The 22,208-nt window shown below is 45.4% G+C and overlaps 1 protein-coding gene across 1 annotated transcript in view; it reads left to right on the top strand.

The window, feature by feature from the left end:
* Positions 1 to 22,208, top strand: part of MARCH5 (membrane associated ring-CH-type finger 5) — a 208,842-nt gene that overhangs the window by 150,322 nt on the left and 36,312 nt on the right. Inside the window, exon 3 of the mRNA XM_029609939.1 lies at positions 4,415 to 4,545. Within this exon, the coding sequence (XP_029465799.1) occupies positions 4,415 to 4,545 (131 nt within the window). The remainder of the gene's footprint in view (positions 1 to 4,414; positions 4,546 to 22,208) is intronic.

Here is a 22,208-nt window from a genome sequence, read left to right as displayed (position 1 = left end):
TATACCAAACATTCGGAACCATGTCTTTGGTTCCTTAATGTAAACAGCACCAAGTTATAATCACAGCCTGTGAAAATGTGAACATGTGTAAAAAGTAATCCAACTAAATCCTACCAATACACATTAAAAAATTGCCTTTCTCAATGTAAAGCACTTATTCATTTCTCAGTGTAAATGAGAAATGTATTTCACTTATTTAAAAAAAAAAAAACAAAAAACCCCAAAACACCCACTTAACTTATAGTGGAGAGTGTGCCCATATCACTTCTTATGCCTGCCACAACTGTGTCTTGGTGCATCTCCAGCATCTACTTCAGGGACTTCGGTTACAAGCAGTGATAGTGCAGAGAGAAATTCAAGACGTCCCCAACCTCTGGAATTCGTTCTCCACGTCCACCGAGAGCTGTAAAAGAACATTGGGGCCGATGCAAAAAAAAAAAATGCATTGAAAGCGGGCACTTGAGTGTTCAGCGCCCACTTTCCTAACGCACCCCCAGGCACCTCTCCTTAGGGTGCCATGCAATATTTTAATTAGGGATCATGCTGTTAAGGAGGTGCTGGGGTCGATTGTGTGCCCCTAGCGCCTTCTTGACAGCCGGTGCCCGGGAGTAGTCTGCTGTCCACCAGTTAAGAAAATGGACGCTGAATTTATCGGCATCTGTTTTCCTAATCTGTGCACAGCCACGGATTTGGAAAATAGACGCTGGTTAACTGAGCGCCCGTTTCCCAAACCTTATCACTGCACTTTAAAAAAAAAAAAAAAAAAAAAGGGTTTTTTAAATCTTTCATTCCTCCAACTTAATATTGTCACGATATTAAGTCGGAGGATGTACAGAAAAGCAGTATTTTATGCTTTTCTGTACAACTTTTTGGGGTGCTCAGAAATTAACACCTGCTCCAGGCAGGTGTTAATTTTTGAGCGCAAAAATGTGCGTATTGAACATATTTTTTTTTACTGCATGTGGAGTGAATAACTAATAATCTCATCGACATGCATTTGCATGTGATGAGCGCTTTAGTTTCCCGGCGCGTTGGACACTCATTGTGGAGGCGCTAATCCCCTTATAGCATAAGGGGCTGTGGATGCGCTTACACAACTGCAGATTAAACAGTGCACTTGGCTGAGCACACTGTATTGCATCGGCCCCATAGGTTCTTAGATTTTCAGCTAGAGACCACAAGAAGATTTTCAGCTAGAGACCACAAGAAGAGAACAGTTTTTATGACTGAAATAACAAGGGGCATGTGATGTGACATAAGCTGTGGTGGTAAAAAAAAAAGACCAAAAATACCAATTCCAGCGCATCTGTCAGATTGTAGGAAACTTTTTAAAACAGCAAAGGATGAAATCGCTATCTCATTCCATATCCAGACTCAAAACACAGTTAAAACCTGATTACTTGAATACTGCATTTGCATTTCTGTTAGCAAACTGTCCTCCTCTATATTTCATTGCAAAGATGTTGCCATTCCTTTCAAGATCTTTGGTGGTTTGTGATAGATCAACTTAAGCAGTCTTAGAAATAAGGTGACATTGAATCATGGCTACCTGAAACAGAATTGAGATGAATTGCTAAGCTTTATATACTCCAACCTGTGGGTTTGAATCTGTATATGGAATGGGATACAGTGATTTGATTTTATGCCATTTTAGAAATGTTCTTACAATCTGATAGATGCGCTGGAATTGGCTTCTTTTGGTGGTGTGTTTTTGTTGGTTTTTTTTAAACCACCACTGGCTGGTGTCCCTTTTTATTTCAGTCAAAAAAAACTGTTCTCTTCTTGTATTGGTTAAAGAGGATCATGTGGTCTCTAGCTGAAAATATAAGAACCTATATTCTTTTTTAGCTCTCCGGAGAAGTGGAGAACGAATTACAGAGGTTGGGGATATAGTGAATCTTTGCGTTATCACTGCCTGACACTGAAGCCCTTAAAGCAGGTACTGGGGATGCACTGAAACGCAGCTGTGTCAGGCATGTAAACTGATATGGGCAGCTGTTAGAACAGTGGTTCTCAACCAGTGTGTCGCAGTACACCAGTGTGTCACCAAGCACATGCAGGTGTGTCTCCACACTTCCCAGTCCCCTGCTGGCCCAGCTGCTCCCCCTGACCTAGCGAAATAGGTCCTCCGCCCAGGCGGAACACGGCAGGAGAGCCGGAGTCAGCGGCACCAGCATGGTCTCTTCTTCCTGCCTCCTCGGCCCAGAAGAGGAAGTGGTGTGCAGCAGCAGTGCGCACAGGAAGAAGAGACCATGCTAGTGCATGTATCATCGGCCTACAGAAGAGAGGCATGGCCTGAAAAATGAGCAGTGCGGCACAGAGCAAAAGAGGACCATCATCAGTCCCCGCGGCCGATGGGACTCCCAGTCCTCGCTGCCTCGAGAAAGAAGTGGAGAAGGCTGCTGCTGCCACTAGTTCAGTGGGAGAGAACGAGCAAGCATATGTTTGAGATCCTGTGTGTGAGTGAGAGAGACAGATGTATGTAGTGTATGATTGAGAACCTGTTTGTGTAAAAGAGAGTATGTGTGTATGTGATTGAGATCCTTTGTGTGTGAGAGAGATCATGTATGTATGACTAAGAGCCTGTGTATAAATGAGAGAGCATGTGTGTCTGTGTGTGATTGAGAGCTGGTGTAGATGAGTGAGTATGTGATTGAGAGCCTGTATGTAAGTGAGAGAAAGAGAGAGCATGTATGTGTGTGAATGAGTCTTTGTGTGTGAGAGAGAGACATGTATGCAGGTGTGTGATTGAAAGCCTGTGTGTGTGTATGTGAGAAAAGACAGACAGCATGTGTGTAAATGTATGATTAAGAGCCTATATAAGTGACAGAGAGAGCATGTGTATATGTGTGTGATTGAGAGCCAGTGTGAGTGAGAGAGAGAGCTTGTGTGCGACTGAGAGAGTGGAGAAAGTTGCAAGCAAACCATCCTTCCTCCTGCTAATTCAAAACAATCTCAGGGCACCTGATATCAAACATTCCCAGGTATGCAGAGCAAAGCATTTTTTTTATCCTTATTTTCATTATTGGGTCTTTGTGTCTATTTTGAAATATTTTATTGTATCTAGAAATGTTTGATATGAGTTTTTAATTATTGGATATTCTATTCATCAGTTATTTTGAAAGAATCTGTTCTTTTTGTTAGTATGGATCTGCTATTGATTTTATATTTCTTGATTTATTTTATGAAGACTGGTGATGTTTCTCTTTTTTCTTTGTTACACTGCATACAGAGACTCTGGCTTGCTGCGGTTTCCAATTCAGTTTTTATCTGCATGCTTCTAGTTATACTTTATGGACTCTTTATTCTTTGTTAGGTGAGGGTCTGTACGTGTGACTGAGGTGAGGTATTCTGCTGGTGTATTTAGGGCTTTATAACAGCCTGGCTTGTTCCATTTTCCTAATAGGAGGTGTATTGGTGTCTTAAGGCCTGGTGTTGCCTTTTCTTAGGTAAGGTGGTTACTGTTTGAGTGTTGGAAATCGGTGCTGTTTTGGTATGGGATTTATTTATTTGTGCAATTTCTGTTCAAACAGAGTACTTATTTTTCTCTTGTGTCATTCTTAACATGGTAATGATAAAATATTACTGGGCCTTTATGGTTTTTTTCCACCGTGAATTGTAATGAGCAGTGTTTCACACGTGTGAGCGTGGTCTGTCGGGTGTGTCATGATGGGAAAAAGGTTGAGAACCATTGTGTTAGATGTGATAGGCACTATATGTTTTTTGTTGGGTTTTTTTTTAATAAGAGAAATAAGTGTTCTACATTGAGAAATGAATAAGTGCTTTACTTAGAGAGAGATGATTTTTTGATGTGTGTGGGTAGGACTTTAGTTGGATCACTTTTACACTTTCACATTTTCATGGGCTGATTTACATTAAAGAACTAAAGACATGGTTCCGAATGTTTGGTATGAACAACTTTAATTACGATTGCCCATGTTTTCACCACTTTTTATTTGCCTTAATCTACAGTTTTCTTAATTCTACTGTTATAGGTTGGTAAATTTAGGTCTTTTCATGTATACAGTTCATGCTTATATGAGTACCATACTACACACCGGTAGCTCTGCCCACCTACTCTTCAGAATTTCATTTTGGCGATGAAAATGAATTTGAGTAAGAATCGTGGTGATATTAGTCTATTGTATGTGTCATCTGTGTTTTAATGATTTAAAGTTTTTGTGAATATGTTCGCTGCCCTGAATCATTTGGAATACAAACAGATCCTACAAATGGATCTGTTTGAATGACTATGAAGTTAGAGTTTTTATTTCATTTAAAAAAAAACAAAAAACTATGAGCTTCCAGACACATTATTCCATCCACTGAATTTCAGTGATAAATCAAATAGAAAATTTTGCCAGCTGTACAGATAAATATATTTCTAAAAACTGCTTTTATTTTGCACTTTCAGGTCCAGTTGTTTATGTCTTCGATCTTGCAGACAGGTTGATCTCCAAAGCCTGTCCATTTGCAGCAGCAGGAATTATGGTGGGCTCCATCTACTGGACAGCTGTCACTTATGGAGCTGTAACAGTGATGCAGGTAATGTTTTTCTTAGCATCCAGTCAGATGAATCCAGAACAAGTGGGTTATGCATTCCTTCTAGGAGATGGAGTAAACTAATGTCAAAGTATATACACCCCTGCAGTTACATCAGCCTGCCAGTATTCTCCATCTCCAGCAGATGGTGGCTGTGCATCTCCTCACTGGGGATTGCTTCATTTTAAAATATAGGAGAATTAAGGATAAAATTCACCCTGTTCTCCTGCGATGATACCATATGATCCCTTCCCCAGTTGAGAATTCATGTGGTGATTTCCGTGGTCCCTCAGATGTGTGCCTTAGTCCGGTAGCTGGATTTGCCGGCACACATCAGAGGACCATGGAATTTGCCTCAGAAATTCTCAACTGGGGGAGGAATTTTATCCTCTGGACATGTTCATGGTGTTTCCCTGCCACTCACCACAAAAAAATAAAACAAAAAAACAGGCAGTGCAAACTGCATTGGCAAGACTCCTCCGTATGAGGGTTGTGGACCCAATGCCCATGTCTCAAAAAAATACAGGGCGATTTTCCATTATTTTGTTGTGCCAAAGGAGGGGAGCTCTTTTCATCCCATCCTGGACTTCAAAGGCGTCAGTCGTCATCTGCAAGTGAAGCATTTTCGCATGAAGACATTGCACTTGGTGATAATGGCCGTGCAGTCGGGGGAATTTTTTATCTCTTTGGATCTGTCAAAGGTGTATCTCTACATTCCTATCCAACTAGAACATCAACACTTCCTGTGGTTCGCAGTTCTGGAATGCCACTTTCAGTTTCGGGTGCTGCCCTTGGTCTGTCCACCGCTCCCAGAACCTGTTCCAAGGTAATGGTGGTAGTTGCGGCAGAGTTGAGAGAGGTTACTCTTAGTACACCCGTATTTGGATGACTGGCTGATACACCCCAAGTTGCTGGAAGAGAACTGCCTGGTGATTTCCCTGTTGCGGGAGCTCGGCCGAGTGGTGAACCTAGCCAAGAGCAGTCTTCAGCCTACTCAGTCGCTGGACTACCTGGGGGTTTAGTTTAACATGAAGCAGGCCAAGGTGTTCTTGCCTCAAATTCAGAAGCTATCTCAACTCCATCTGTTGTTGAACACTCTGCGCCCGACAATGTGGTTTTACCTGCAGGTCCTTGGCTTAATGGCAGAGACCCTGGAAGTGGTGCTATGGGCAACGGCGCATATGCGTCCTCTTCAGCACTCCCTGCTCTCTTGGTGGAATCCGCAGTGTTAGGACTATACGATTTGGCTCCACCTGCCAATGGAGTTCTTCTCCCAACTGCAGTGGTGACGGCCAGCCGATCATCTACGGAAAGGAGTTTCGCTATCCCCTCCGGACTGGCTAGTCCTTACAATGAATGCGAGTCTCCTTGGTTGGGGAGCTCACTGTCAGGAGCTGACTGCACAAGGGCGCTGGAGTGCAGAGTGTGTCTCTGAAACATCAATTACCTGGAGGGCAGGGTGGTCCAGTTGGCATGTTTACAGTTAAGCGACAGGCTGCAGGGTTGCTTGGTCCGCATAATGTCTGACAATGCAACGACTGTGGCTTAAATCAGCAGGGAGGTACCAAATGCCAGCAAGTGTCGTAGGAAATAGATCATCTTATGGAATCAGCAGAGGTGCATCTCCAGATGATTTCAGCCTCGCACATCGCAGGCTTAGACAACTTAAGAGCAGACTTCCTCAGCAGAGAGAATCTGAACCCAGGAGAGTGGGCATTGTCAGACGAGTTTCAGCTGATTTGGGATCACTGGGGTCTCCCATTCCTGTTGGCAACTTTGTGCACTGCGTAAGTTTCATGTTTCTTTGGCCACGGAAGAGATCTAAGGTCATTGGGGATTGATGCCCTTGTGCAGGAGTGGCTGGAAGACAAGAAGTTGTGTGCCTTTCCTTTATGGCCCATGTTGGGTAGATTGATTTGAAGGATCGAATGCCACAAAGGGATGGTGCTCTTGATTGCTCCAGATTGACCCAGGAGACTGTGGCATGCAGATCTGCACAGGCTCCTGATGGCTTCGCCTCTTCAACTTCCGGCGCACAGGAACCTGTTGCAGCAGGGGCCTGTCCTTCACAAAGAACCAACTCTATTTTGTCTTAAGGTATGGCCCTTGACAGGGCTTGCTTGCTGAAACGTGGATACTTTGTGGCAGAGATCTCTGCCTTGCTAAGAACTAGAAAGTTCTCCAGTTCCCTGGCCTATGTGCGGATTTGAAGAGTTTTTGAGGCCTAGTGTGAGGATCGCAGTACTCTTCCTTGTTTGGTCAAGATACTGTTCGTTTTGGAATTTTTGCAGGATGGCTTGAATAAAGGTTTGGCCCTTTATTCCTTAAGGGTTCAAGTAACTGCTCTTGCTTGTTTCAGGGGTCCGGTAAATGGTGGATCCTTGTCGGCTCATTCTAATGTGGTCCGTTTTTCTGAAAGGAGTGGAACATCTTAGTCCTTCTTTGTGTTTCCGGTGTCCTTATGGAGTCTCAATTTGTTTGTGGATTTTTTGGTAGGCCCTACATTTCGACCGCTATGTACTCTGTCCTTGTGGTTTCTAACTTTGACAACAATGTTCCTTGTGGCAAATTGTTCTGCACATAAGGTTTCTGAGCTGTAGGCCTTGTCTTGCCAGGAGCAGTTTCTCTGTTTACCAAAAAGTGGTCTCTGAGTTTCAGTTCAACCAGTCTGTCTCCCTGCCATCTCTGGTCAGGGAGAGAGAGGTAGAAGAGTCTCTTCTCACAGGACAAGCAGGATGGTTGTCCTCACAAATGGGTGACATCGAGGATGGAGCCCACCACGGAAAACTTCTGTCAAAGTTTAAACAGAACTTTGACTGGCCCCTACTGGGCATGCCCAGCAAGGCACTGACCCTGCAGCCAGCAGGGGTCTCCCTTCAGTCTTCTTTTTTCCGCGCAGCAGTTGCCACGCGGTGAAAGGAGCTCTCTAACCACGTTCCTGACAGGAATTTGGAAGTTAATTTCCTAAGAAAATTTGCCCCTCAGGGGTCTCCCTTCGACAAATTTTTAGTCATCTTACGGAACCCCGGTAAGTTTTTTGCCTTTTTCCATCGACTACCGTCGATTTTGGCCCTTGAGGCCTGTTGGCACTTACCGATCCCCAGCCTAAATTTTGGCTTCAGGCCATGGCAACGGGGTTCCGCCGTTGTCCGGATTGTACCCGGACTATGTCCATCACAGACCCCCACAGGGTTTGTGTAATGTGTTTGGGTAGTGAGCATGATGTCCTGACTTGCACCAAATGTGCCTTAATGACACCCAAGGGTCGCAAAGCCAGGATGGAGAAGATGGGGCTCCTCTTCCATGCACCCACCCCAACGCCATCGATAGCATCGACGTCATCGGAACCGGCACCGTCGAAGTTGTACCATCATCGTCAACCCTCCGGTGACCGTCCGCCATCGATCGCTTCTCGGCCGTCGACTCCCGTCCCTTCCCCGGATGGGCGAGGGGATCGGAAGGAAAAGCACCGCCATCGACGGCACAAGTCTCGGCCTGTCGAGGATCCACAGCCATCGACCTCTGCTCAAGCCGAGCCACCAACAAAGAAGCCGCGAACAGACCGGACACCCTCCACGTCTCGTTCGCCGGCATCAAGGAAACCCTCACGCTCCCGGGGTGCGGGGGCCGTGATCCCACCGGTTACGATGGTCCCTCCGGCCCTGCCTCAGCCTCCCTCCCCCGTCGAGCCGGGTATGGTTACCCCTGGTCTCTGGGCGGAACTGGACCGGCTGGTCCAGGAGGCCATCGAGAAAGCGATGAAGAAATTGCAACTTCCATCGGCACCGGTTCCAGTGCCGCCACCGGCACCGGCTTCGCCACCGAGGAGGGAACCGACCACCGAGCCGTTGATACAAGCGCTAGCACCGCTACTGAGCCGCATGGAGGCGCTCATGACGGCCCTTCCATCGGTGATTCCAGTACCATCGACAACACCACCGTCTCCGACTGGATTTTCATCGGCAGGAGAAACACCGTTCCGGATTCCCCCTTCCGGGGTGGTTCCATCGGTGCCTTCTGGTATATCTCCACCGATATATCCTTCGGTTCCATCCATTCCACGCCAGGCACCGATTCCATCGGCAGCACCGAAGCCATCGATGCCATTTCTGGTTCCACCTACCGCACCGATTCCACCTCGGTTTCCATCGATGCCTTCAGAGCCTCAGCCAGGTCCATCAGGGCTACAAGCCCCACTTGATCCCTACGATACCTGGGGTGATGATGATGATACTTCTTCTGACACAGATTTGCCTTCGCCACCATCTCCTACAGAGAGTAGAAAAAGATCTCCTCCTGAGGATCTATCTTTCATTAATTTTGTGAAAGAGATGTCAGAAGTTGTACCTTTTCAACTACAATCTGAAGCTGATGACAGACACCAGATGATGGAACTCCTTCAATTTCTGGATGCTCCAAAAATCATCGCTTCCATCCCTATACACCAGGTGTTTTTGGATCTGCTCAAGAAAAACTGGGAATCTCCTTCATCAGTGTCCCCAGTTAACAAAAAAGCTGACTCCACCTACCTTGTCCAGTCAGCACCAGGTTTCCAAAAACCTCAACTGGATCATCGCTCTGTTGTGGTTGAGTCCGCGCAGAAGAAGGCCAAGCGTCTTAAGCCACACTCTTCTACCCCACCTACCAGGGACAACAAGTTCCTAGATAGTGTTGGACGGAAAGTCTATCATGGAGCTATGTTGATTTCACGCATAGCTTCATATCAACTTTACATGACTCAGTACAACAGAGCCATCCTTAAGCAGATGCAAGACTATGCTGACACGTTGCCAGACCAATACCAACCGCAGCTTCAAGCCCTTCTTCACAAGGGATTTGAGGCAGGGAAGCACGAGATTAGGACTGCCTACGACATATTCGATGCTTCCACAAAAGTTTCAGCCACAGCCATCTCAGCCAGACGTTGGGCTTGGTTAAAATCATCCAACCTTCGCCCAGAGGTTCAGGATCGTCTTGCTGATTTACCCTGCTTAGGCGATAATTTGTTTGGAGAGCAAATTCAGCAGATTGTGGCGGAGTTAAAAGACCACCATGAGACGTTGAAACAACTCTCATCTGTCCCACCTGAGCTGACCTCCAAGCAACCGCAAAAGAAAGACTCTAAGAAGTCATTCTTTCGACCATGCCGTTATTACCCTCCATCGGCCAGGCCTCGTCCAGCTCGATCCTCTACTAGGCCTCAGCCGCGTCAGCCTAGGAAACAAAGGCCTACTGTAGCCCCTCCTCCTGGGCCTGCGGCTGGCCTTTGACTCCCCTGTAGGGAACACATGCCAAACCCCTCTTCCGGACATCCCTGTAGGAGGTCGACTGTACCATTTTCTACAGCCTTGGTTGCAGATCACCTCAGATCAGTGGGTGCTAACAATTATCGCACAGGGTTACCACCTCAACTTCATAACTCTTCCGGCAGACTCCCCGCCTCTTCAAGCGTGGAGTCTATCCACCCATTTGGCTCAATTACAACAGGAAGTATCCCTTCTTCTACAATCAAATGCTATAGAACCCGTTCCTCTCTCTCAACGAGGCAAGGGATTCTATTCCAGATACTTCCTAATACCAAAGAAATCAGGGGGACTACATCCCATTTTGGACCTTCGAGCCCTCAACAAATACTTTCAAAAAGAGAAGTTCAAAATGGTAACCCTAGGCGCGCTGCTCCCTCTGCTACAAAGAGGGGATTGGCTGTGCTCTCTCGACCTCAAGGACGCTTATACCCACATTGCGATCACACAATCCCATCGCAAATATCTGCGGTTTCTAGTAGGCCACGACCATTATCAATACCGTGTCCTCCCTTTCGGTCTAGCTTCTGCCCCACGAGTCTTTACCAAATGTCTCGTAGTGGTAGCAGCATTCCTAAGGAAGGAAGGTGTCCACGTCTACCCATACCTGGACGATTGGCTAATCAGGGCCTCCACCCAACAGATAGCTCAATCCTCCCTAAAATTGACAATTCAAACACTCCTTTCCTTAGGGTTTCTCGTCAATTACGAGAAATCTTGCTTAGTCCCGTCTCAAACCTTATCCTTCATTGGGGCAGACTTGGACACCTTACAGGCAAAGGCTTACCTTCCTCTTCGGAGGGTCCACACCCTAATGTCCCTGGCTCGCCAGCTCCAGTCTCAGAACACTGCCACGGCTCGCCAGTTCCTCATTCTCCTAGGGCACATGGCATCCTCGGTTCAAGTCACTCCCATGACCCGACTAGCCATGAGAGTAACACAATGGACTCTACGACACCAATGGATTCAAGCTTTTCAGCCTCTGTCCTCCATAGTCACAGTCACACAAGCGCTGCGCCTATCCTTAACCTGGTGGACGACTCAGGTCAACCTCCTTCAGGGCTTACCCTTTCTTCCACCGGATCCGCAAGTAATCCTAACCACCGACGCTTCTCACATCGGTTGGGGAGCCCATGTGGACGACTTTCAAACCCAAGGGTTATGGTCCAAAGAGGAAGCCGAACACCAGATAAATTTCCTGGAACTTCGAGCAATCCGCTATGCGCTCCGCACTTTCAAAGATCATCTCTTTCATCAGATAATCTTAATCCAGACGGACAACCAAGTGGCCATGTGGTACATAAACAAGCAGGGAGGCACAGGCTCCTTCCTTCTGTGTCAGGAAGCTGCGCAGATCTGGGCGGAAGCCCTCTCCCACTCCATGTACCTCAGGGCCACTTACCTGCCGGGAGTAGACAATGTATTGGCAGACCAGCTGAGCCGTGTCTTCCAACCACACGAGTGGTCACTCGATCCTCTGGTAGCGACCTCTCTGTTTCACAAGTGGGGTTCTCCCCGCATAGACCTCTTTGCGTCCCCTCAGAACCACAAAGTGGACGATTACTGCTCTCTCATTCGGAGCCAGCACTCTCGGCCGAGGGATGCATTCTCCCTCAAGTGGACAACCGGTCTGCTCTATGCATTCCCTCCACTCCCTCTTGTGTCAAAGACTCTCGTGAAGCTACGCCAGGACGGAGGAACCATGATCCTGATAGCACCTTACTGGCCACGCCAAGTATGGTTTCCAATACTCCAGGATCTCTCCATCCGCAGGCACATTCCTCTGGGAAAGGACCCGCATCTGCTCACTCAAAACGACGGATGCCTCCTCCATCCCAACCTCCAAGTCTTGTCCCTGACGGCATGGATGTTGAAAGGTTAGTCCTTCAACCTTTCAGATTCCGTTTCTCGGGTCCTGATAGCTTCACGAAAGCCTTCCACAAGAAAGTCTTACTCATACAAATGGAAAAGGTACACATCATGGTGCACTTCTCAGTCCCTTCTCAGTCTCAGTCTCTTTCCTGTCCAATCTCCAAATTCTTGAACTATTTATGGCATCTCTCTGAATCAGGTCTTAAAACCTCTTCTATCAGAATGCATGTCAGTGCGGTAGCCGCCTTCCATAAGGGTATTGGGGGTAATCCTATTTCAGTACAACCCCTAGTAACACGCTTTCTTAAGGGCTTGCTCCATCTAAAGCCGCCCTTGCGTCCTCCGGCCCCATCCTGGGACCTTAACCTGGTTCTTGGTCGTCTTATGAAACCTCCTTTCGAACCTCTGCACTCCTGTGACTTTAAATATCTCACTTGGAAAGTGTTATTCCTTTTGGCTATTACTTCAGCTCGCAGGGTTAGTGAATTACAGGCCCTAGTTACCTATCCGCCTTACACTAAGCTCCTGCAGGACCGCGCGGTACTCCGCACTCACCCTAAATTTTTACCTAAGGTAGTTTCTGAGTTTCATATCAATCAATCCATCATACTACCTATCTTTTTTCCCAGACCCCACTCCAACTCTGGAGAGCAGACCCTGCATACCCTAGACTGTAAACGAGCTCTAGCTTTTTACCTAGACCGTACAGTTTCCCATAGGAAGAGCACTCAATTATTCGTCTCTTTCCATCCTAATAAGTTGGGACAACCTGTGGGTAAGCAGGCTCTTTCTTCCTGGTTGGCGGACTGCATTTCTTTTTGCTATGAGCAAGCTGGCATTCCTTTTCAAGACCGTGTTAAAGCACACTCTGTGAGGGCCATGGCGACGTCAGTGGCACACCTTCGATCGGTGCCGCTTCCTGACATCTGCAAAGCTGCAACCTGGAGTTCTCTCCATACCTTTGCAGCCCATTATTGTTTGGACAAGGCTGGAAGACAGGACTCCATCTTCGGCCAGTCTGTCTTGCGCAACCTTTTTCCAACCTGATGTACCAACACCCTTCCACCTGCCCGGTAGGGTGCGGATGCCCTTTACCAAATTCCACCCCAGTTGTTGTGCCTGTTGCACACCGTTGGGTACATTTGGTGCAAGTCGGGACATCCTCAGCTCGGTACTCACCCATTTGTGAGGACAACCATCCTGCTTGTCCTGTGAGAAAGCAAATGTTGCTTACCTGATGTAACAGGTGTTCTCACAGGACAGCAGGATGTTAGTCCTCACGAAACCCGCCCGCCTCCCCGCGGTGTTGGGTTCGTTTTATTCTTACTTTCTAGGCACTGCCTGTAGCTTTAAAAATCAGACTGAAGGGAGACCCCTGCTGGCTGCAGGGTCAGTGCCTTGCTGGGCATGACCAGTAGGGGCCAGTCAAAGTTCTGTTTAAACTTTGACAGAAGTTTTCCGTGGTGGGCTCCATCCTCGATGTCACCCATTTGTGAGGACTAACATCCTGCTGTCCTGTGAGAACACCTGTTACATCAGGTAAGCATCATTTGCTATCTGTTGCGGCCCTTGGATGTCAAGTGGCATATTATCAGGTATCTGGAGGTCACTGGGCCTTTGCATAGATCGAATCGCCTGTTTGACCTCTACACTAGATAGGGAAGATAGTCTCATGGGCTACAATAGCTCACTTGATTTAGGAGGAAGTCATGACCTCATTCATGGATGCTGGGAAGCCATTACCTAGTCTGGTTCGGGCCCATTCCACTCGAACTCAGGTAGTGTCTTGGACAGAAGTTAGATTGTTGACTCCTGTCGAAATTTGCCAAGCTGTGACGTGGTCCTCCTTACATACCTTTTCAGGTATTATAGTCTGGGTGTACAAACCCGGGAGGATGCAACCTTTGCATATGCGATTTTGACTGGACCGCAGACAGCCCCCCGCCCTATTCGGGAGTAAGTTGGGTATGTCCCACTTGTACTGGATTCATTGGACTGGATGCTAAGAAATGAGAAATTATTACTTATCTGATAATTTCTTTCTTTTTAGGACAGACAGATGAATCCAGCTTCCCTTCCTTGGCTGTCATATGATTGCATAATTATCTTCTTGTGTGCCTATGTGTTACAGGGCTTACTGATAAGTGTTATTCCAGTCCCTAGACTAGTGTTATTACATTCTTGTCTGAGCTCAGTGTTACCTGTTGGCTGAGTATTGAAATGGTTATCTGTTTTTCATCGTTTTTTACTAGTCTGTCCACAGTTGCTTTGAAGAGAATACTGGCAGGCTGATGTAACTTCAGGGGTGTATATACTGTGATGTCCATTTACTCCATCTCCACCTGCTGGAGGGAACGCATAACCCACTTGTTCTGGATTATTTTGACTGTCCTAAAGAAAAGGAATTTATCAGTTAAGTAGTAATTTCTCATTAGTGTATTCATATTTTTTATTAATATCACTTCATTTACATTTCTCCTTCTGACTTCACATCTGCAATGCTATACAATAACGCTGCTAAGAAAAATGTTTTGCTATTATGAAAGACTGTTTGGATTATGGTTGTCTCCCGGACCCTTTCCTATAGAAGAAGACTAGTAGCACATAACTTCATTGAGAGCATTTTTTTCATGCCTTCAACCACCAGTTCTTACTTTTCCTTCATCCTTTCCATGCACATATATACCTCCCGTGTAACAGATGCATTGTGACTGTTTTCACTGCTAGAGTCAACATTTTCATCTATAAAATTACTCTATACCTCTACTAGGAAATAGTGCAGAACAATGTGGAATACAGTTTCCCATTCTAGACATATAAAGGCGAATTTAAAAGTCTGACGCACGCCGAAATTAGGGGATATGCGAATGTTTGGCTTGTGCGCACCGAGCAGATTTTAAAAGCCCCTAGATACGCGCGTAAATGCCGCTGCATGCATATCTCGGAACTTTTCCAAAAGGGGCATGGTCTGGGTGGGACATGGGCGGTACATGGGCATTTCAGGACTTTAACCAGAAATTTCCACATAAATAATCCGGTGGTGCCAGGCCCCCCCTGCCGCATAACTTTACTTCTGCTATGCATGGCATGAAAGTAAAAACAAAACAAAACAAAAAAAAAAACTGACCATTTCAGAGCAGTTTAAAGGGTCTGGGGTAAGTGGGACTGTACAGGCTATCAAACCAGAGGGAGTTGGAGGACCTTTTTAACTAGGCTAACTGGAAATGGACTGGTAAAACTGACAAATACGTTGGCGCATATACCTTTTAAAATCCCCCCACTTCCACTGTAGAAGTGGGATTTGCATGCAGATGTATGCACACACTAAAAATTCAGTGTGCACGAGTTTGCAGCCAGGCTATTTTATAACATGTGCACATATGTTATAAAATAACCACATCCCTGGTTGTAGGCTGATGAACGTGCACATATACACGCCCGCATGCCAATTTAAAAGTTACCATCATAGTATGCTGCCAAGTTTAGCCAACTTGAGTCCTTTATTCATGGCATCTCTAATGGAAGGTGAATTGGAGTGACTGTGCTGGGTCTTGCACTTTGATCATCTTCCTCCAGGTTCAGTCTTCACCCTTCCGTTGGCTAGAGGAGAGCAACACTTTTTACCTGTGCCTGCTGCCTCCTCTGCTGGTTTCTAGCTGAAGTTTGAATGCGTGGTGCTGCTGGGTCCTGTGAAAGTACAGGACCTGTGGAGAGGATTGCATGTGAGGAAAAAGGCATGGGGTCCACAAAGGCAGATTTGCCCTGGATTTTGCATGTCCCTTCCCCGCTGCCAGGGTTAGCCCTGCCTTTACTATCTTTAATCTTTTAGCATTTGTTATCAAGGCCACCAGGTTGTTAATAATTTTTACAACTTGCTTCAAAAGATGTTTCAATGGACAGCATTTTAATTAAACAATTTCAAGATATAATGACAAACTATGGTGCTTTAAAGTTGGAGCACTCCCATTTGTTAATGAATATACTGCCAAGCATTAAAATGTTTCCTGATGAATATTTTCAGGGAATACAGTTTTGGAAATGTCTTGGGATGTAAAACGCTTACTTAGTGGCAGATTGTAAAAGGAATTCCCTACATTTCAGATGAATAATAGTGTGAAGTTGGGATTTGTTCCTTTTAATGTTTAATAGAGGCTTCCTAGCGCCCAGACAGATGAATTCAGGATCAGTGGGTTATGCATCTCTACCAGCAGATGGAGATGGAGCAAAATTGACATCACAGTATATATAGCCCTGCAGTGACATCAGCCTGCCAATATTCTCCGTCTCCAGCAGATGGTGGATGTTCATCTCCCTACTGGGGACTGCTTCAAAGTTTAGAAAGAGAAATAAAAGGAGATTTAATTTGTCCCACTCTCCTGCGATGATACCAAATGGTCCCTTCCCCAGTTGAGAATTCCTGAGGTGATGTCCATCATCCCACAGTTGAGTGCCTTGGTCCGGTAGCTGGTTTTCACAGCTATCATATACTTAGTTGTTTAAAACAGTTGAAATGCAGCGAGGGCAGGGAGCTTAGCGCAGTGGTGATGGTATATGCCCTCTCCCCCTGTACTCATCTGGGAAACGCTGAGCTCAGATAAGGTTTAAAAAGAAAAAAAGAGAAAAGACAGAGTAGAAGGGTTGTTTGTAAGGCCTTCCCCTTCCTCTGGTCTCCATGCTCGGCGCACTGTTCTGACATTGATTCCCGCTCCCGAGGGAGGTTAAGGGACTTGGGCAGCCTGGCAGGTTGAGCAGCCCAGGTGGGCTAGGCCCTGCTGTTATCCTTTTTTCTGTGCACCGCATGGTAGGCCGCAGCGGCGTTTCTGCATGCTTTTCTTCTGTGTTAGGCTGCCTTCTTCAGGACCATTGGTGCATGCAACTGAGTCTGGCTGTGCATCCAAGTTGTGTGCCCAGTTTTTTGGGTGCTGCCTGTGTGTACAATCTGGGCCGCATTGGTTGTGTGCTTAAGTTTGGAGCAGTGGAAGTGCGCCTAGTTTTGCAACGCCTAGCCTTGGGGCACCTAAAAGTTTGTGCTCCTAAATTTTGCAGCATGAATTGAGCTGGACGCACACCTTCAATCGCCTGTTAAGTGTACTGACAGATGAATGGTGCCTGTGGCTAAAGAAACCTAAGCGCCTTTCCCTCTTTGCTGCCTGTCATATTTGGGCATCTCAGGCTGGCGTGCCCTCTAACTTATGCCAGTGCTGCTTAGAGGCTCTGATTTTATTAAGCCTGGTTCTTCCCAACTTGATGATGGCCTGGGTAAGGACATGTCAGGAGGGTGGCGCCTGACTTGGTAACTCCCTTAACTGGTTCTTCAGCAGGGGACGGTAGCTCAGTGGGCACAACACAGGTGCCTTCTGGTTTTGGCATGGATCCTTCTGCCTTTTCTTGGGTAGAATTTTTCAAGAATTGCAATCCTTTCTTCAGGTGCAGTCCTCGGCCCCCTCCAATCCTGTCAGTTAAGAGTCCGGTACTACTGTTAAACACAGACGTACACCTAGATTGGCAGCAGCTCCTCCTAATAGGAATCTGGATGGCCCTGATGATGAGGCTGATCCTGAATCTCTGGAGGATGGGGAAATTCGTCTGGGACTGTAATCGTATAGGACTATGTTGCTGTTCTTTCATAGAGATGAGCTACTGCCTCTGATTTCGCAGACATTGAAAATGCTGGGAGTACCTGGGGCAGATTCCATGTCTGAGCCAAAGAAAACTCCCATTTTGGTTTCTTTACGTAAAGCCTCTTGTTTGTTCTCTGATATGGAGGCCATTCAAGAATTGATTGATCTTGAGTGGGGCGCCTGGAGGCTAATTTCAAAGAGGGTCGGGCTTTGGAAGGCCTGTACCCCCTGGATCCAGTGGTGAGAGAGTGTCTGTGTTTTCTGAAAGTGGATGCACTTGTCTGTGCTGTCTCCAAGCAGATGACTATCCCTGTAGAAGGAGGAGCAGCCTTGAAGGATGCGCACAATAGAAGGATTGAAGCCACCCTTAAGCAAGCATTTGAAGCAGTAGCAATGAACTTGCAGATAGCTTCTTGTTGTTCTCTGGTAGCTCACTCTTGTTAACTTATCTCTCAGGAGGTCAATGACGCTGGAGTAAATTCCAGGACAATTATGGAGCCAGCAGCTGCCTTTTTAGCAGATGTGGACTATGATATTTAGTCTCCACCTCAGCCAGTGACTTCAGTAATAGTGGCCAGGAGTCAGTTATGGCTGAGAAATTGGTCAGCCACTGTGTCCTCCAAGGCTAACCTTAAGAAATTGCCCTTTAAAGGCTCACTCTTCTTTAGGAGGGAGTTGGAGAAACTGGCCAGTAAGTGAGACGAATCTCCGGTTCCTTGGTTGCTGGAAGATAGGAATCGGATGCCACACTCCTTTGACATGAGGGGTTGTGCCAGGGGTTCCAAGCATTTTCAACCCTACAGAAGAAGTGACCTTTCAGGGGACTTGACCTTTCGGTAGGTATCAGTTCTTTCATCCCTGTTAGCCCAGGCGGAGCGCAGGCTCGGATAGTGCAACTTCCTGAGCCTCCCATTGAAGGTTCGCCAACCCACTCTTGGGAACATGAGATAGGGGGCACCTCTCTCTCATCAGAGGTGGGTCAAAATCACATCAGATCAGTGAATCCTGGAGATGATATGAGAGGGATATGTTCTGGAGTTTCACAGTGTTCCTCTGGACTTGTTCATGGTGTCTCTCTGCCACTCCCCGCAGAAGAAGCAGACAGTGGAGGGTACATTGTCAGGGCTCCTCAGTCTGAGGACTGTGGTCCCAATGCCCACATCTCAAGAAAATACAGGTCACTATTCCATTTATTTTGTTGTGCCCAAGAAGGAGGGCTCCTTTCGTCCCATCCTGGATCTCAAAGGGGTCAACCATTATTTGCGGGTGACTCATTTTCGCTTGGAAACATTGCGCTCAGTGATAATGGTCGTACAGTCGGGGGAATTTCTGACCTCCTTGAATCTGTCTGAGGAGTACCTCCATATTCCCATCTGATTGGAGCCCCAACATTTTCTGCATTTCACGGTGTTGGGGTGCCATTATCAGTTTCAAGTGCTGCCTTTTGGTCTTGCCACCACTCCCAGAACTTTTTCCAAGGTTATGGTGGTTCTGACGGCAGAGTTAAGAAAGCCTGGGATCCTGGTACACCCGTATTTAGATGACTGGCTGATTCGGTCAAGTATCTGGAAGAGAGTGCCTGGTGGACCCACAAGGTGTTCTCCTTTTTCAGGAGCTTGGTTGGGTGGTGAACCTAGCCAAGAGCAGTCTTCAGCCATCTCAGTCGTTAGAGTATCTGGGTGTTCAGTTTGACACGAAGCAAGGCAAGGTTTACTGCCAGAAGCTCTTATTCAGAGGTTGATGATGCAGGTGCGTCTCTTGATAAACCCTATACACCAGATAGTGTGGTCCTATTTACAGGTTCTCGGTTTGATGATGATAAACTTGGAAATGGTGCCGTGGGCGAGGGCACATGTGCATCCTCTTCAGCGCTTCCCGCTGTCTCGTTGGAGCCCACAGTCTTCGGACTATTTGATTCAGCTCCACCTGCCAATGAAGGTCTGCTCTGAACTTCAATGGTAGTTAAAAGCAGATCATCTAAGAAAGGGAGTTTCCCTAAAATTGGCGGACTGGTTAGTACTCACGACAGATGCGAGTCTCCAGGGTTGGGGAGCTCACTAACAGGAACTAACAGCACAAGGGTGCTGGAGTGCAGAAAAGTCTCTCTGGAACATCAATCAGCTGGAAGCCTGGGCAGTTCAGTTGGCATGCTTACAGTTCAGCGGCAGGTGGCAGGGTTGAGCGGTCCAAATATTGTCTGAGAATGCAACCACAGTGTCTTACATCAATCGGCAGGGAGGAACCAAGAGCTAGCAAGTGTCACAGGAGATAGACCAACTTATGGAATGGGCAGAAGTGAATTCAGGAGATCTTGGCCTTGCACATTGCAGGAAAAGACAATGTAAGAGCAGTCTTTCTGAGCAGGGAGAGTCTGGACCCAGGAGAATATGTATTGTTGGACAAGGCATTTTTTTGATCAGACTTACTTGGCTCACTTTGTGTGGCACTGAATATCACGTTGCCCAGACAAAGGAAAACCATGCTCCCAGAGCATGTTCAGATAACCAGACGAAATTTAGCCAGGATAACTCCAAATGTTATCCAGACAAAGCCTTTTAATATCGACCTCAATAAAATGACACATGAAATATAGGAGCTGGTTCTAAAAAGATGAATTAAAATAGAAGCCACAACATGGCCATGTTTTGGCACAAGTGCTTGCTTCAGGGAAGTATATTTAAAAAAAGATGAAATCTGACCAAATATGACCAGATAATCACTCCTGTGCATTCTTGAAAACCTTGCACAAGGTGAGAGAATCACCTTGTGACTTCCATGTAGGTAACAAAGTATCTCAATTGATGGATATTCAGACATCCTAAACTGGGCTCCTAGTTTAATAGAAATTGCTGCCCAACATGCTGTCATAGAATTGGCACTGTGTATCAATCTGCAGTGCTTAGAGTGAATACGAGTTCCTTCTAGCATGAAGCTAGCTCAAGAGCGTACAAGCAGGCTGGGACATTTAATAATATGTAGTGTTATTGTGTTTATTTATATCCTTATCATGGAGTAGAATGAGCAAATTTGTCAGGCCACTTGCTCTGCTTTTAACTACTGTTATTGTGTAAAGCATAGTAGGTAGATGATGAAGGCATAAAAACATTTCCATGACCGTGTTGCTAATGAATTTTGATAAATTTTAAACTCTTATGCTTAATCCAATTTAATATGTTAGTTTTCTTTCTTGTGAGCTCTTAATTATTTACATATGACACAGTATTGCTGAAAACTGTCTTCATTGATTCACATATACAATTATAGCAATAAGTGTCATTAATCTATTTTAGTTCCAGTATTGATGGAGATAAGGGTGTATGGGCCTGCACTTAGGAAATAAATCTGCCAGACCCTGCTGGATGATATGGAAAAATCAATAATATATTCAGCTTTAGTTTCAGCATTGTATGTATCCACAGACTTCATGTGCAGAATTTTTTTCTTTACTACATGAGTAGTAACAAAGGACTCAATTCAAATCTTGCTTCTTTCAGGCGGATGGTAATATTTTGTGGTCAGAAAACTAAATTTGGGCTGGCCACATGGCTCAGGCTGTGGCACTGTGACTTACCAGAGGCTGGTTTGAGACTGCTATTCAAAACCAGTAGGGTTTGGCTATGCTACTGAGGAAACACTCAAGCACAGAGAGGGAAATGAAGATAGCTACCACTATTTTAGTGGCCCTGTCAGTCATAAAATCACTCGCTAATTAAATGTAATGACTTCTCTTTAGCTAAGCATTTGAAATGTTACACATAATGTGGCTAGATGTTTGCTATATGAACTAAGGTAGAAGTTCCTCATGTATAAAATGTAGTTTTTACATAGCCTTCTTACACCTTTAACGCTTGATGTTTTTAGAAGTGTTTTTGGTATGTGATTAAAATGAACACAAAATGTTCCTGATTTGATACTCATTTGTAGATAACAGGATATATTATTTATTTGCTTTTATATTCCACTTTTCAGGCACTTCAAAGCAGATTACATTTAGGTATTGTATTTCCCTGTCCCCAGTATGCTCGCAATCTAAGTTTTTACCTCGGGCAATGGAAGGTGAAGTGACTTGCCCAAGGTCACTAGGAGTGCCAGTGGAATTTGAACCCTGATTTCCCTGACATGCAGCCCCACTGCCCTAAAAACTAGGCAGCTACTCCACTCCATATCTTTTATGTTTTGGATTTTTTCAGTAAAATATTGGGCAAACTCTTTACCTGTCGAATTTTTTTTGGACTCGTTGCATTTTGTTGGGTCCAATTTTTCTACAGTTTTGCCCTTTTGCTTCTTTAAATATCTATGCCAAGTTAAAACAAGTGTTAAAAAAAAGTTTAGCCTTGTCTACAAAATTTGTCAGAGCTAATCTGTATGTAAACCTTTAATTATCTAGCTCTTACCTGAGAAAAATATTTTGTTAATAAAAATCCCTTTGAATTTGCTAGTACATAATCAGAATGACAAACAAAAATGGTAAGCATAAATATCAATGTTAATTAGCATCTGTACTAATTTTCAATGATGACTGATTCTCTATTTTCATAGGTTTGGTTTGAGTTATTTCCACATTATAGTTAACATAATAACTTAGTAGATGATGGCAGATAAAAATCAATTAGCCTACCCAATATATGAAGACTATATTTAAATATAATACAGTTAGGGTCAATCAGACAAAAAAATAGTTCTGAATGAAGATATCTGGAGTGGGTATAGGAATATTTGTGCATTGGAGCTCATACAATATTTAAGGCTTCATTATTATCCTGCCAGTACCAAATAATTAGTGACAAAGGACAATAGTTTATCTCTGTTCTTTTGCCCCATTGTACTAACTGTTTTTAGTTTTTTTATTTTTCTGTTAAATTTTGAGTTT

This window comes from Rhinatrema bivittatum, chromosome 7 (assembly GCF_901001135.1).
Source record: "Rhinatrema bivittatum chromosome 7, aRhiBiv1.1, whole genome shotgun sequence".
Taxonomy (NCBI): domain Eukaryota; kingdom Metazoa; phylum Chordata; class Amphibia; order Gymnophiona; family Rhinatrematidae; genus Rhinatrema; species Rhinatrema bivittatum.
Note: the sequence above shows the minus strand (reverse complement) of the source record. Positions and strands in the feature narration are given on the sequence as shown.